Source organism: Candoia aspera, chromosome 2 (assembly GCF_035149785.1).
Source record: "Candoia aspera isolate rCanAsp1 chromosome 2, rCanAsp1.hap2, whole genome shotgun sequence".
NCBI classification, from domain to species: domain Eukaryota; kingdom Metazoa; phylum Chordata; class Lepidosauria; order Squamata; family Boidae; genus Candoia; species Candoia aspera.
The window spans coordinates 99,035,456-99,052,309 of record NC_086154.1 but is presented as its reverse complement, the minus strand read 5'-3'; the positions used below and the strand labels follow the sequence as shown (position 1 = coordinate 99,052,309).

The 16,854-nt window shown below is 39.7% G+C and overlaps 1 protein-coding gene across 1 annotated transcript in view; it reads right to left on the bottom strand.

The window, feature by feature from the left end:
- The window catches only part of STXBP2 (syntaxin binding protein 2), a 35,160-nt gene that overhangs the window by 8,490 nt on the left and 9,816 nt on the right, over nt 1-16,854 (bottom strand). Inside the window, exons 2-8 of the mRNA XM_063292541.1 lie at nt 8,029-8,078; nt 6,818-6,899; nt 6,434-6,510; nt 6,063-6,141; nt 5,162-5,265; nt 3,084-3,232; nt 2,509-2,593 (exon numbers count right to left, since the gene is read on the bottom strand). Coding sequence (XP_063148611.1) covers nt 2,509-2,593; nt 3,084-3,232; nt 5,162-5,265; nt 6,063-6,141; nt 6,434-6,510; nt 6,818-6,899; nt 8,029-8,078 — 626 coding nt within the window. The remainder of the gene's footprint in view (nt 1-2,508; nt 2,594-3,083; nt 3,233-5,161; nt 5,266-6,062; nt 6,142-6,433; nt 6,511-6,817; nt 6,900-8,028; nt 8,079-16,854) is intronic.

Sequence of the window (16,854 nt, the reverse complement as noted above, 5' to 3'; positions counted from 1 at the left end):
CTGCTGGTTGTTCTCTTCTTCTCTTTCCTTCCACCTTTCCCAGCATTAGAGACTTCTACAGAGAGCTGGGTTTTCACATAATGTGTCTAAAGTATGATAATTTGAGCCCAGCCATTTGTGCCTGAGTTGATCTGTTCAATGATCCATCTGATTTCTTGGCCATCTATGATATTCTCTGGGGTGTTCTCCAACACCAAATTTCAAAAGCATGACCACTCTTTTTATCTTGTTTCTTCAAATCCCAACTTCCACTTCCATAGAATGTCACAGGGAATACTTGCATTACTCTACACTATTGCCTGCACTATTCTGATTTTTGTAGGTATAGGCACATCACAGCATTTGAGTATCTTTTCTAAGGCCTTCATGGCTACTCTACCAAGTCCTAATCTGCAGTGTATGAAGTTCAGGACTTCAAAGCAATTCCTGATGCTCTCCTTGAAAATGGTGGGTATATGCTCAAGATCATATTGTGGAAATTGGTTGGCTTTCTTCTTCTTTGGCTTAACCTGGAATCTGCACATGAGCAGTTTGCAATCTGTTCCATAGTCAGCACTTGGCCATGTCTTTGATGCTGTCATTGAGCTCCTCCACTATGTACTCCATTTGGTGATGTCCACATATAAAGGTGTTATTTTGGTTGCTTACAGACAGTGTTAGCAATGAATAAATAATTGGATTGGCAGAAAACGATAAGTCATTCTCCTGTTTCACTTTGGTTTCCAGTCGTACAGTCCAACTATATTTTCCTCCTTAATATTTCCAGTTTTGGCATTCCAATCTCCAATAACAAGCAACACATCTTGCTTGCATGTTCTGTTAATTTCAAATTGAACTTGACCATAAAATAATTCTTCTACATCAGTGGTTGGAGCATAAACTAGGATAAATGTTAAATTAAAGTCTAATTGATATTACTGTCCACAAAATCTAATAGATGTTACTTGATTACTAATTGCATTACAGCCAAGTACTGTTCTTGCAATACCTTTCCTAACTATAAAAGCAATTCCAGTCCTTTGTTTTTCAAGTAGTAAACAGTGTGATCTTCTGACTGAAAGTGTGCAATTCCAGTCCATCTCAATTCGCTGATGCCTATGATGTCATTTTGTGGTAGTTACACTTCATCTTTCACTGTGTTAAGCTTTCTTGCGTTCATGCTTCTTACATTTCATGTTCCTACATAATTCTGTCTCTGCAGCTTCGGATTTTCTTTTCCTGTTTGGCAAATTCAGCAACTAGTTGTCTTGAAATCTTTAATCTAGCCATGTCATAAACATCATTAGTATTCCAAAAGATCATCAGCTTTTCCTTAGTAGTAAGTTGAATGACATCCGACCTGAGGGGCCATCAGCCAGCACTATATTGTCAATCATTTTATATTTTCTAACCATGTTTGTTTCTTGGTTTATCATTGCTTTCTCTTGTGCAGTATGAAATGATGCCTTTGCTATGGTCATTAAAATGATCATCTGCCTCCAGCATCTTCCGATATCCCTGTTGCCCAATATAGGTGCCTGCTTTCTTTAGATGGGCAGCTGGGATGACCTTCACGTCTTGGGTGACCCTGCTGGGAATATATACTCTTGGCATACACTCCCAACGTTCTTTGCTCATCCCTCCCAGGAACACCCCCCACCACCATGGCGAGGCACCACAGCAGGACTTTGGGGTGGGGGTGTATAATCATGAAGAGCAACAATTTAACAATTAACTTCCCACAACAATTTATTTTGTTCTGTTTTTAGAACAGAAATGCAGCAGCGAGAAGCTACAGATATAATCAGAGCAGCAATTCGTATGTGCAAATAGCGTGCTTTAATCCTGTCCCTATAGACCGTTTTTCTGATCAGTGTCTGCCTTCCTGGCTTCTTGCTCACACACTAGAAAAGCATTTGGAGAAAGCTATGTTGAATAGTAAGTCTCATCAGGAAAGGGTTAAAGCAGAATCATTGTATACAGATAGCACTGTTCCAATGAAATCCATAACCTGCCACAAAACAGTAAGAGACTGCAGTCATCTTCCCCTGTGATCTTGGTCCTTAGTACATGTCTAAGCTTGACTTGGAGAGAACTGTGCAGCTGCCAAAGGGCCTCTCTTACAGAGCTCTGTGAAGAGCATCTTGACAATGATTGGCTGGGCATCTCTACTTCCACTTAAATTCAATAAGCTGGTTATAATCAAGGACAGCGTTTGGAGGTGGATTCTTCCAACTTTTCCTTTTCTAGAGATGAGAGACTAGAAAATGGTCAGGTTTTACAGCCAACTGTTCATTCTTAAATCTGTCACTAAGTGACAGGATAGTCTTTGCTATCTTGATCCTATTTTGCTATTGCAAAAACTGCTTGGTGGAAGACAACACCTGCATTTTCCTTGCTCTACTAGTGAAATTCTCAGGGGAAGGAGATGGTATCTGTGATGGTGTCAGAGAGCTGACTTCATATAGCCCAACATTCCACCCACTGGTCTGTTATTCAGCACTCTGGGGATGCTCTGGGATTGCTCACCTCTCCCATGGTTGGGTTGTCTGCTTTGAAGGCATTCAGCTTTGCCAACACCGCATGGGCCAATAGGCAACAGTCTTCAGAGCCACTGTAACCAAAAAACACATAGTTATTTAGAAGCAGGACTTCTGGCATTCTGCAAGGAGACCAAGCAAAACAAATGATCAGGCAAGGCAAAGAGTAGCTTGTCTCTTGCATTTCTTGGCCCGCTTCCTTATACACAGATAAAAAACTCTGCTCTCAATCTCTATTATAGGTACCTGGCAGCAGAGATGTCTCCAGGAAGGATCAAGGGGAGCTCAGTTCATGAAACAATGTCCCACACATGACTAAAGCATCAGATCCTGCAGATGCGTTTGTCTGGCAGCAGACCCCTATTATAAGTAGGCCAGTCACTATCCACATCAACTAAAAGTAGGATACTTCATTGCATAATGGATAGGTGTGGCCCCCCAATATGCTCCACACCTGCATTTTAAAGTTGTCAAGTATTATTCCCCAATTGGTCCCCATTCTCTTTACATGGTCTTTACACAGTAGAGTATCAGCTTTTCCCTCCCTCTCCCAATTGTACTAACTTCCTATAGCGAATTGAGGGATATTCCTTGAGAGTGTCACACAGTGTGGCAATCTGCTCTGCCATCCTCTCTAAGTGGTTGTTTTTGTCTTCCCTGCAGTAGGGGCTAAAGAGATGGTGGAAACTCTGAGCGTTGTCCAAGGTGTACACCTAGAGAGAAGGAAGGTGGGGAGAGGAAATGGGGAAAAAGTGGGAGTGTTATATTAGTGACCTATGAGGACAGCAATGTAAACTCATACAGTACTCTGGTAACATTTTTTCACAATAGCGGGGCCCAGTTTCTTAAAGATAGTCTGTCACAAAGCAAATCGTGTTGTGCTGCCTATTGCTTCCTCCAGGCCACTCTCCCTGAACAATCCTGTGTTTGTCAGTGGGTGCAACCTTAGATGTCTCTCCCCTAGACATAGTTTCCTCATGCAGAACTGCATGCCATCGTACTAGGGCCAGAGTTAATGGTTATTTGTAAACTCTGGATGTACAACACTTCACTGAATGCTGCCAGTTTCATGGCTCCAAGAACTTTATAATTAACATTACGTACTCTGGTTCATCTAATCTTAAAAGAGTCTTGAATCAAAGTTTTAGGGACTTCTGTTGCTTAAGGTGTTAAGAGTAGTAAAAATGCTGAGTGGGTGGAGGGCAATTTGATGAAAAATTTTACAGAAAATTATAGCAGAAAGTGAATATGCAACCATAGTTACAGTCATCTTCGTAAAATTTCAGTAGCTAGTTCATAAAAAATAATAATTAAAATCATGCCCTGTAGTCAAATATATGAGAATAAGCTGCAGGCTTCTTGGCTTATGACAGACGTGAATGTAATAGGCACAACTGATCAAGCAGACTGACAAAAAACATTCTCAACAGTTGGGCCAGGCAAGTCCAGTCTGAGTTGTTTTGCTCAAATTGGGAAGACTACAGGTTTCCTTTTAGAACTCCAAGATTTATCTGCTGGAATTTCATGTAAAATATATACATCTGGAATTAAAGGAATCTGAGCCTAGATACTGGCATTTAGCAGGGTACCATAACAGAACCGAAGTCACAAACGTATAAGCCATTCCTGGTTCCTTCATTTTTGCATTGTAATTTATGGATAATGGGAGCCTTGTTACTACTGCAGATGTTAACATCTGGGACTCAGAAATCTATACTGGTTAGTTTTGTGCAGCAAAAAGAATTGCTGTGGGTACAACAGTTTCATACTTTACTCCCATCTTGAGATTGGGAGGAAAGCACATTGCAAGGAGTCTGGGGAACAGCTGCCAGTTACAGATGAATCCCAATGGCAAAATCAATCTTCCTCCAGGTTGAAGCGCAAATGACTTATTCATTTTCGATTTTTAATAGCTATATATAAAAAAACATAGTTGGAAAAACAATGGATGGCAAACCATGCCATATAAAGACTAAGAATAAACTTATTGCTCAGTTCCTACAAATACAGGAATGACACAGTATTCTCCATGCATGCAAACGTATCTTGGATATGTGATAATGCCAAAAATGCTAAGGAATTTATGGCTGCAGCAGGACAGTGAAATATTTATCACTAGAAAAATCTATTCTCAGGCCAATCTTTACACACAAGTTGCCCCATCTTTTAGAGGACGAGAATTTGGCTGTTGTGCAGGAGGTTTCAAACCTCTCTCTGAGTCCAGTGTGTTAGACTATTGATGGTCCTTGCCACTTACTAAAATGTAGTCGATTCTCATAATGACCTACAAATGCCTACCTAAATTGCTTGGACTACAACTCCAAATCCTTGTCACTAGCCATGCTGATGGAGGCTGACAGGAGTTGAAATCCAAAACGTCTGGAAGGCATCAGGATGCCTACATGTAGTCTCCACAATTTGCATAGGAGGCTCCCTCCTCAAATTCTGTAGAGCCTTCACTAAGAGGCTCTGCTTCTTTTCTGCAAGGACTTCAGTGACAGACAGTAGCTCGGCATAATTATTTTTATTAAAAGCAAAACCTCTCACACAGCAAAAGTACGCTATGTTCATCCATGTATCCTTACAACCTCCCGACCACAGTGAAAATTAGAGGTCCCTGCTCTGTTCCCTTTACTTCTCACCTGTGACTCATAGGGAAGGAAGGCAACATTGATCTCCTTGAGTGTCTTGATGGCTTTTGTGATCCGGGATTTGCTGAGTTCATTAAAGAGGTCCTCTGGGCAGGCTGCAAGTCAAGGGTGGGAGTTAACGTTCATCATCCTCTAGGTGGCATCATTCATTTTACTGCATGTTTTTTAGGGTTATAGGTCTACCCCAAAAACTATAAAGTACAGTTAAAATTTCACAAGTGTCTCAGAACAGAAGCTCACTTTTGAGCCCTCTTGGTCAGATTCTTCCAGTTTTTGGGGTCTAGCACAATTCATACCCTCAGTGAAATGGGTTCATAAACCACACTAGGACATAATTTTTTTTATCTGTTTGGATATAATGTGTTATGTGAATCTAGCCATTATGGTTTGTAAAACATGGTTTATCTCAGCAGAATTTATGAACCAAATAGTTTAGTCATCAAATCATGGTTAAACAAACCATGGCTTAACATAAGTCGCACAATTTTGGCAGAATATAAATGAATCAAATAGATAAATAAAATGCATCAACCTAGTCACTAGGGCCAGCAGCTGTACAGTTCTGCTGTTGGTATCTCAAGCAACTGCATAATGGCCCTTTGATTCGTAACAAAAACGTAATATATTACATGTCAACACTCAGACTGGCTAAGTATCTGCTCCGTAATGGACAAACACCATAGTACTCAGGCTAGATCTCTTACCAGAACAGCAGCGTATCCCATACTCAGGATCAGTTGCTTTTGCCTCCTAGAACAACCTTCACTAACCCAGTACCCACTAAATGTTATCCCAGGATTCCACAATCTGGAGGGCACCAAGTTAGCAAAGACAGCCCCACTGTGAACCACACGTGTCTTCTTGTTTGCCTGAGAACAATCCGTGAACTTACTGTCAGTGAAGAAGACATGGGCAGCCTTGTATGTGAACGTGGGAGTGCCTTTAAAGTCATTTATCAGAGCATGGACAGACTGCAAACGGAGAAGAGGTTGTTAGCAGCAGTTATACAAATACCCAAACATCTTCTACTAATGTCCTCATCTCAACTTCAAGAGACCCTCCAGTCATACTAACCATCCTTAATCATAGTGAACTCTGGGATCAATAAGTTTCCTCGTGAAGCTTCAAGGCAATCAAAAGCAATTGCCTTTGCTCTTCCCACCTTTTTTCTTTCCCAAGGAGGTGGCAGAAAGCTCTCATCACCTGCATAGGTATCTGAGGAAGTTTCAGTGCATTAACTGCCCAAATAGGCAATGGACCTACCGTCTCAATGGGGCTGATCAAATAGATGGCTTCCAGGCTGGGAAGGGGCTCTCGGCGCTTGTTTATATCTTCAATAACTGAATAAAGTAAAATGTGTATCAGATGTCTGGATGGAAGGACAAAGAATTGGGCAACAATTCCCAGGCCATGTGGAAGGAGGAAAAACAGCAGTTAAAGGATATACAGATCTGAGTCTGACAGTACCAGAAGAAGCTGACTGCAGATTGATCTAAAGACACCATGGGCCAACTGGGCCTGGAACACTGTGTTGAGGAACTGAGGCAAGATCTGTGTCACAAAAGACAGAGGCCTCTCCCACTCTAATGAAAGCCTCTGCTCACAGGATTAACCACAGATAGATAATAACTTGCACGTGCCACTCACTTGTGATTCCTTCAGCCAGAAGATCTGACATCTTAAAGCAAGAGGAGAGAATGCGCGTGCTGGGATGATCCATAATGAGGACCTTCAGGAATAGAGAGGGAAATAATACTGTACATAAAGAAGCAATTTTAATGTGGAGTAAAGGCATAACTAAAATAATCAGTCATGTCACTAAAAAAAAGCATGGAACAATAAATAGGTACGCTCATGTTCCTGAGCATCTCCTTCTGTGTAGTGAAATTATAAAATCAAGTATCCTATTTTCCTGTCCAGTTCTTTATTGGTCCTCCAACTTTTATTTCTACTCTCAAACTTGCACACAGAGCACTGTAATATGTCCACATCCATGTCCATTTCTTGCCCCCCACCCCCATCATATTTCAAAATGAGCATGGAGGTCTCTGACCTTTTTTCTAAGGCATCCTGTATCATTACGAATGTCTGGATTGTAATACTACTTTGCTAGTAAAAGGGTATATAAGTCAGCATTTACTATATTCCAGTTCCTGGAAATATGAACCCATTTTTTGTCTATATCTGAGTCACAGGAGTACTATAAAAGATGATCTTGGTGTTTAGAACATTTTCACTTGCATCGGAGGGAGTTCTATAAAACACCTTATCTCATCAATGTAACTTCCCTGAAGAGGGGTAAAGGGTACTTTCAGATCTGGTTTCTATTTTCAGCTAGTACTTCATTTTCAGCTAGTGTGGCACATGATTGGTCACAGCGCACAGGCTTCTATCTCTGTGTTTTAGATATATAACTGTGGGTGTATAGTTTATAGGGGCAACCATATTTTAGAATACTCTGAGATGGAAAATATTTACCAATTTGACAGCAAATTGTAGGATAGACATGAGATAATCAGCACAGCCACAGGACACCCTTGCAGACCCAGGAGAGCAAAACTAATTTAATAACATCTTTGATCTGTCTCAGTAATTTCAAGACTCACTTAGCATATACCTTCCTATGTCAGGAAAAGATATGGGAACCTGGAAGAACCTTAAGTGTCACTGTGAAGGATACAGCAGGCCTACTGAACACAAGCCCCAGAGTTTACTGCATGATAAATAAGCTGCATCAGAGATTTAGAAAATCTCTTTTCTAAACACATAAACAGAAAGTCCAGTGGAGATGCATATAATTTAGATTAATAAATCGATCAGACAAATTTAACTTATCCAAGACAAGGAGCTGCACTTACCTTCCATTCTCCTTCCCTCTTCATGCTATGTATAACATCATTCAGGATCTCTGAAAAGTGAAGGTTAAGTTAGCATAGAGGCATTTTTTTTTTGCTACAGTGAGAATAACTAGCTGAGTCCTGTGCCAGATAAATAATTTTCCTATCACCCCCGTGTAGCTTTTTGTGTGTTACAATAAGCAAGATAGTTCTTGACACTGATACAAGCCAAAATGTAGGCCTATGAGTAAAATCACAAAAAGCATACAACTGATGTTTTTGCTTGCGTTTTACAGCAGGAGGATCAAGCCTATGTTCTGAAGCTGTAGCACGTCTTCAGTTTCTAGAACACAACAGAATCTATGGGGTGAATCTCAAACTCTCTGGAATCAACTATTTAAAGGACCATTCCCACACAGCCTAGCAGCACCTCCGCTCATCTGTTGACTTGGGCTTAAAGATCTTCAGAAGCTCTCCCATGCTGTGTGAAATAAGCAGGTAGCTACTAGAGAGGAGCGCCCAGTGATAGCACCCTGGTTGTGGAAGGACCTCTGGTTGCCCTGAGGAATTTTAAATAAGTTATTTCATAGGTGACAGAAATCCTATTCCATGGCAACATTTTGCTACTTAAGAGACAAGGAAGTGCAATGACATGGTTGTCATCATCATGAGACAGAATGACCATCTGTAACCCTGGTAGTTTTGTTTAAGAACTTCTTTGAACGTTTTAAAATGTTTTAGGTTTTATTATAATAAAATACAATACATTGTGGAATGCCTTCCTAAGAAAGGTTAATCTGGTGCCTATATTGTAGTCTTTTCACTATTCAGTAAATATTTTTTTTGTTTTGCCCTAGCTTTATAAGTTTGAGTTGAAAGTTTTTCAGTGAATTTAAAATCTTGCATTTGTGGGTTTTCTACTGGTGGTTCTAACTTTTATGTTTTAGATATTCTGCTACATACACTATTTTAAGCTTTCAACTTGGTACTGTGAATTCTGCATAGGATTCTATTTGAAAAGGGCAGACTGCATATGCCATACATAAGCACAGACTCTGAGAGCCCTGCCCCTCCTTGCAAGGTGAGGCAGATGGACAGGTCCTTTTTAATACTGCTGCCTTGTCTGTGCAACTACGCTCTGCTAACATTTTTCCAGTGCAGGATTCATCTTATTTGGATGCTTGGTTGAATTTTCCCTGAATTCAGTTTGAAGAGACTGCTGCTGTTAGAAAACATCATTTAAATGTGTTGAATTGATTTTAATTTAGACTACAATATGTTTAACCTCTAAAATATTTTATTGAAAAAGTGAGACAGATATGTTGTAAATAAACGCTGAATTACAATGTTATGGATGGGGAAGCATTCAAGAATGCATTTTCTATACTTTCATGTACTTGATCAATTACTATAGCACATTAAAAACGAAAGGATTATTGGCAGTGACCCAAGGAGTCACAATGTTGCACTGTTCTTATAATACTGTATTTTCAGGATGGCAATAAAAAGAAATGGGTTAGTTATGAATATGAATTTGTGGCAACTATTAGTAAGAATCCAGAGGCTTTTTATCAGCCTTCTGGATATGCTGGAACTGTAATTTTCAGAATCCCCATCACCCTCTTTCTGGCACAAGAAAGCAGGGCAATGACTTGCCCAAAATGACAGGGAAGTATGATTTGAATGTTGTTTCTCCTGCAAAAAAAATGAGCATCAGCTCCCCAGTTGACTGTACAGTTGCTCAGAGACAAGGTTAAACTCCAGGAATTCTCAACCACAAGCTCATTTTCCCTTACTCAACAATTAATCTTTCCTTGAAACAAAAACAGGAGCCAAGAATCCTATTTTTAAAACTCATTCTGATCTCAAATAATTGACAAATGGCAGATGTTTCCCATGGATTAACTATAGAAAGCTGCTCCTACAGCAGTAACTATATGCCAGCTTGAACCAATCTCTTGAGCTATAATGTTCAGATACCAGATAATTATCTTAAAATCCAAATAGAAATTGAGCTAGTGGTTAGGAATGAGACAAGTTGTCCTTCTTTACTGAAGATCAGTATATATTTATAAATCGCCTGAGTTTATGAATCCAAATGAAATTTGATGGAATTGATCATTAGAAAGCAGCTCAATAGTAGTGATGCTCTGGTTTCTTGGTTGTCTAAATTAATCACACAGACTAATTAAATAATCTGCAGCTGTCAGGCACTTAAAGTGCATAAATACTCAGAATGCCCAGAATTTGTGTCACACCACATACACACAGACATTTATTCTAACTGGACAGGTAGAAATAAAAAGGAAAACAGGTAATACTGGTTTGGAAGGTTGCAACTAGAGAATGTAAAACAAGCTGTAAAGAAGTGATTGCAACAAGATAAACTGAAGGATTTCAGTGCCTGACCTCTGACTGAGTGCAGCAGGGGAAGACAGACTCTGCATGACATCTTCCCATGCAAAGCAGCTAAGGATGAAAGTCGAGAGATGGCCTGCAGAAATCCTTCAGATTTTTAAAAAATCTAAATCAAGGGTGGATTTCCATAAATGTGTAGCATATAGTGAATAACATACTGAACCTGGAACAAAGAAGTGTGGGTTGATTTAACAAAACATTAAAATAATGTATCTAGTCAGTGACTATGTAAAGCAGAAGATAAAATGCTTTCATCACATGCCTAAATTATCAAAAGGTTGAGTACTGTCTTAGCCCTGAATCCATTGATTGATTGTCAGTCAATGGTGGGACAAATCTCATGACCGGCATATAGTACTGGAAGGATATAATCTATTCAAAAGAAACAGACCCAACAAACGGGGAGGTGGAGTTGCATTAAATGTAGAGAACGGAAGGATGAAAACCCTGCTGAAAGCATCTGAGTGAATATTAAGGGAAAAGAAACAAAAATGACATTGTGGGTGTGGACTACAGGACACTGAACTAAGCAGAAAATACAGATGAAATCTTCGCAAAGCAGATGGCCAAGGTATCTAGGAAACACACCACTTTGAGAATGGGGGATTTCAATTACCCTGACATCAACTGGGAATCAAACTTTGTGCAACTGGGAGATCCCTGCAAGGATTGAGGTAGAGTGAGTCTGGAGCCCATTCCAATTGAATGTGGATGAGTGGGTGTGTGTTACCTTTGTGGGGCTGGGAGTTTTTGCTATGCTTTTTATAGTTGTTGTTGTCTGTGAGCTGCCCAGGGTTATGGTCTGCAAGATGGGCGGCTATATAAGTCTTTTAAATAAATAAACAAAATAGATCCAACAGATTCTTGATGTGCTTTGCAGACAGCTTCAGTGTCCAAAAGGTGGAGAAACGAACTAGAAGATCAGCTATATTGGACTTAATACTAACAGGGAAGAAGTGGAAGTGGTAGGAACCTTGGGAGAGAGTGACCCAGAATTCACCATATTGCAGGCAAGGAGAACTGAAGGTAGTCAGTTTAGTGTTTTAGATTTCAAGAGAACTGATTTCAACAAGCTAAGGGGAAAAGTAGGAAGGATGGACATCCTAAACGGAAAAACTGTTCAGGATTGTTGGGAAATTCTGAAAAATAAGATATTTAAGGCTTAAATACAAAGAACACCAAACCAGATGGGTGGCGGTGGGGGTAGGGAAGGAAAACACCTGGTGAGACCAGTGTGGTTGCACCAAGATCTTTCTGATGGACCAAAAAACAAGAAGGACAAGTTTAGAAAATTGATAGAAGGCCATTTAACAAAGGCAGATCAGCAAAATCAGAAAATAGTTCAAGTATGCAAGAATGGGGTCAGGAAGGCTAAGGCTGAGATGAGCTGCAGCTTGCTATGAATGCAAAAATTAAAAAAAAGTTCTTTGGATACATGTGGAACAAGGGGAAAGATAAGGGGCTTGGAGGCTAAATCCTACGAAGAGTGGTGAAAGGAACCTGGTACAGGTAGTCCTTGCTTAATGTCCACTCATTCAACAACTGTTCAAAGTTATAATGGTGCTGAACAAGGGGGACTTAAGACGGGTCCTCATAGTTGCGACCCTCACAGTATCCCTGCCTGTGGTCATGTGATCACCATTTGTTACAAAATTATTATATTTGTTTCATGTGTAGGCCTGTATATATGCATTAACAGTGTTAACTAAAAATAAAGAATAAAACTTACCACTTTAATGTGAAGTTGCCTGAATTTGAAATAATTCAGGCAACTTAAATAAATCATGATCTCCCAGGGAACCCCCAATGACCTCTCACAGAACCCTAGCTGAGAAACCCTGGTCTAAACCAATACCTGACTACTGGCCATGCTGGCTGTAGTTGGTGGGGGCGGTTATTTAAGCATCTGGAAAGTGCCAGATTGCTTACTCCTATATTAAGAGAATACTAAAAATAGTTATTGAAACCAATTGTCTCCATATTCAAATAGAATGAGGAATGGACATGCCACAACAGCATCTAAGTATAACTTTCTAATATAAATGGCAACTACCAATCACGATGGCATAAGAACAAATACTGAAATCAGAAATCTAGCACATGGATTAAGATCTTCCTCACTCAAGACTTGACTTGTAAGCTTATGACAGAAAGCAGTCATTTGTGGAGCAAAGGCCTAAACAGCTCTTCAACCCCTCACCACATTTTTAAATGCAAATTTTATTCATCCACATCATATTGTATAGCCAGCAATATCAAATAATTATTTGTAGAGCAATATTCACACACTATCTTCAAGGAAACTCTTCTGGGAAACAAGCAGTGTCCACAGAGAAAGTGGTATTAACACTACAAGAAAGGGTTTGTAGAAATAATTTGGAACTGCTTTAATTATATGGGGTACCTCCATCTCAAAGACAGAAATACAGAGAATTCAAACTAATTTATACCCACCTCCCTAGAAATTGACCTACTAACCTCAGTTGGCCTTATTTCTAAGTAGGCATGTCCAGAACATTGCCACAAGAATGCCCAGCTTATAAGAGTCACCATGTATCAATACCATCTTACAAACATCATTGTCATGAGTAAGGATGGCGAGCAGGGGGCTCCCATCCAGACTGTCAAGCGCATATGTAGCACTGAGGAATTGGTCAGCCATTCAAAGAGACACAGATCGGGACCGCCTTAACCTTTGGGGTTTATATGTCTGGGTTTTCCCACGCTTCTTCAGTTTGTTAGGATTCCTGTTAAGTACTAGCAATAAATATTAGAGACCAGTTCCTTGTCTCAGCGTGTTTCCTGGCTGTTAGGACAATCATTGTCCATGTACTGTAGACTGAGGAAACACTTCTATAGCTATGGCAGAGAGCACAGTAAAATTCATTAACCCAATCTAATCTACTAGGACAAACACCACCAGTAGTTACACCTGATCATTATTAAGTGGTGCCAAAAATCTAGAATTATCAATTAAGAATCAGCAGTATTAGCATCAAAGCTTGTCACAGGCTAAGGTGTAGCAGGAAGCTGAGGTCTCTGTGGTCCATGTCTAGTATTCATAAAAATTAATAAAAGTAGGGCTGTAATTATCATTTTTCTGCCTTCCACCCTCAGTGTTACTAATTACAATTCATTCAAGAGAAGTGTCAGGCTATGACACAAAGCAAATGTTCAACCTAGTTACTGAGGATATGTCAAGCATCAGCTGTTTGCAGCTGGAGGGAAACCAATCTAGTTAAGCATCAGTGAAAATTCTACAAGTAGCTACCAAGAGAAAGAGGGTCACCTCATTTCTTGGTTATTTTCACGGAAGACTAGTAAGGCATCAGCTTCATTTTAGAACAGAATGCTAGACCTCTATTTTTAGTCTCATGATCAGGCAATGCAGTCATTAGGACAAATCAAAATGTTACAATATGGTAAGCCTGCTTTAGAGTTGCCAAACTTTGACTCTTACTCACTGACCACTCTCCATCTGAAAAAAAAAATCCAGTTTTATCAAGAGTTCAATTTCTTCAATAGCACTAGCTGTCCTAACAGCCAGGAACCACGCTGAGACAAGGAATAGGTCTCTAGTGCTTTATTACTGCTACATTAGACAGAAAATCCTAACAAACTGAAGAAGCGTGGGAAAAACCCAGACAGATAAACCCCAAAAGTCAAGGCGGGTCTGATCTGTGTCTCTTTGAATGGCTGCTCAGCTCCTCAGTACTACGCATGCGTTTTCCCCCCTGGATCGGGGCCCCCTCCTGCTCACTATCAGGACTCATGACATCAGCTTCCACTATGCCAGAGTGTCCTGTTCTAGTGCCGGCCATCCAAAAAGCAATCCCCGGTGGACAAGTAAAACCCAACACTGTTCTTAACCACAGATGCAATAATGTGATAACATCCAGAAAAACCTTGATTACATTAGGCATGCTCAAATGATCATAGTGACAATGAATGGAAAAACACAGAGAAACTATCCAGAGCATGAAAAGGTATTTTGACTTTGCCTTGTCAGATACATGAAAGCATTAATGCCTTCACTCTCAGCTTTTTCTAGCTATGCACTATGCTGAAATAAACCAGAACCTGATCTTCCCTGAATTAGTGTCTGTGTTTTACTCAGTAGTAGGCAGCGCATGACAAGTGGATTACATCTAATAAGAAGTAGATGGAATGATCTCCTCTCCTTGGAGCCCACTGTGCATATTCAAACCTCTGTAGAGATTCTGGGCCCCCCTGGAGAAGATTCAAGGGGCCAAAGTGGGGAGGAAAAATGTACTGTGCAAGCTGAAATGCTTTTGCAAGACGTCAGATGGAGCCCATTTTCTCTTCAAATAGTGACTTGAAGAGTCACTCTTCAAGTCACTCTAAGTCAAGAACTCAACTGCAACAAGCAGCTCTTATTTTTGCCAGTTCAACACTGACAAGTTGCTCTATAGTACTAGGAAAATGGAAGAGGGGGAAAACACCATTTAAATTAATGTGCAGGTTTTACATATTAAATTGTTACTTCCTAACATGAGCTCTCTGGCTCTGATAAAAGTTTTACATGCAAGTAAGAAGATTTTCTAAAGACCCCAAGCATATTATCAGCCTGTCCATTGCTCCCAATATATTTTCAGATCACCTACTGTAAATCTCTGGCAACTCTGGAGGAAAAGGTTCTCTGGCTAAATGGGTGATTAAACATATAGCTATTTTTTTAAAAAACAAGCGTGCAGTGTTGTGAACAGCAGCCTGCTTTCACAAGACCGTGATTGGTCTGCTAGTATTTTTTGCCAGACAGGCTCTGACATACCATGTATTAATGTGAATTAATACCATGTATTAATGTGAAGTAATACATGTAATACACATTAATTCATCTTGGACATGGAATCTACATCTGCAGAAGGGACAGTTAGATGCCCTGGGCTACCTATAAAGTGAGATTACCATGCCCTTTCCTTTCTGCTGGAGAGAAAAACAGGTTGTCTCTGTAAAACAGAGAGAAAATGGAATTCAGGCTGAGAAGAGAAAATGGGGCCTTGTCCATCTCCCCAGCAGCCTTAGAAATAATTGACTAGACTCCTCTAGACTGAGATAGAGGGAAATCTGTTCCAGAAAAAGTAGCTCTCTTTGAAAGGAAAGGCAAAAAACATTCAGCTAGAAATACTGCATACAATTTCTTTTTCTGTGTGTTTTAAGTCTACTTCAATGTCTCTGGTTATTATTGTCTCAAGTATTTGTTTTCTATATACACTCAGTAAATTGTGCTCTTTTATGCAACTTTTTACAGCAGAGTTCCTCTAAATTAGGAACAGACCAACATGATTGTGTGTTGGCCCTGAATGTTATGCTCATCGTTATAGTTTTCCATGGGAAAACAATAGTTTTATATAGTTTTTCCTCTTACTTGCCAGTAATGTGCATAGGCTGTGGGTCCCACAGGATTAAGGAAAATGTAAAGGCATCCCCTTGGAAGATAGATGATAGGAACAGTAACTACCAGGCTACTACACGCAAGTAAGATGAGTGCTAGGGTATGGAGGCTTAGAGAGTTTCTGTGAGAAAAGGCTGAAATTGCCAATCTTTCACCCTGCAAGCTCAGCCCATCAGCCTATAAAGTAAACCAGACTAAGAAACAGAAACTCTGTGGGCCTAAAGCTACTTTTGCTAGAACAGCTATAGTAACAGAAACTTGAAGGTCTGAATGTGCTTCCTGTCCCCCCTCTTTTATCTTTATGCAAATTGGGTGGTCCTGTCTGAAGTCTTTTTATAAAACTCTTTCTTGATATGGGCTGAAGCCACGTTTATCTGCTCATTGCCTTGGTAACGGACCTTCCCTCTGTTCATGAAGGCCATCCTCTGTACTCCCTACAGCCCTGTATGCAAACTGAAATTATGCTTTAGTCTCTCTAGTTGTTGTCGTCTTCAGATTATGCAAAATAATGTGTATCCTAAATAGAGCCAATTGAATTAATTGAGTTTAGATGTGGCTGTCTAAATAGCTTTCATGGAACTTTGTATGGAGCAAGTGCTCAGAATGGAAACAATGCATTGTTCCTGTTCTGATGTGGAATCCTGCTTGTTGCAGTGCTTCTAAAATTGACATAAGAATCTCAGTTTCTACCATAGACCTTTCCTCAAAACAATTATTTGCAAACAAAGAAGCAGATGCTAAACAAAATTAAACAATTCAAATTTGAATAAAAATGACAGAAAAAGTAAAACTCAATAAAAGATAGAAATCCAAATTTTAAAAAGTTATTTAATAAGAAAAAAGATATAATGGTTATACCGTTTACTCTGTGAAGGAATAGCAAAGTAAAACCAAATGGAAAATATCTAAAGCAAGTTATGAAAGCAGGTTGAAATAATTTTCCTATGAAGTTTTCCAGCAGTATAGATGACAAATTAAGTATTGAATCATTTCTCCATCAGCAGACCACTTAA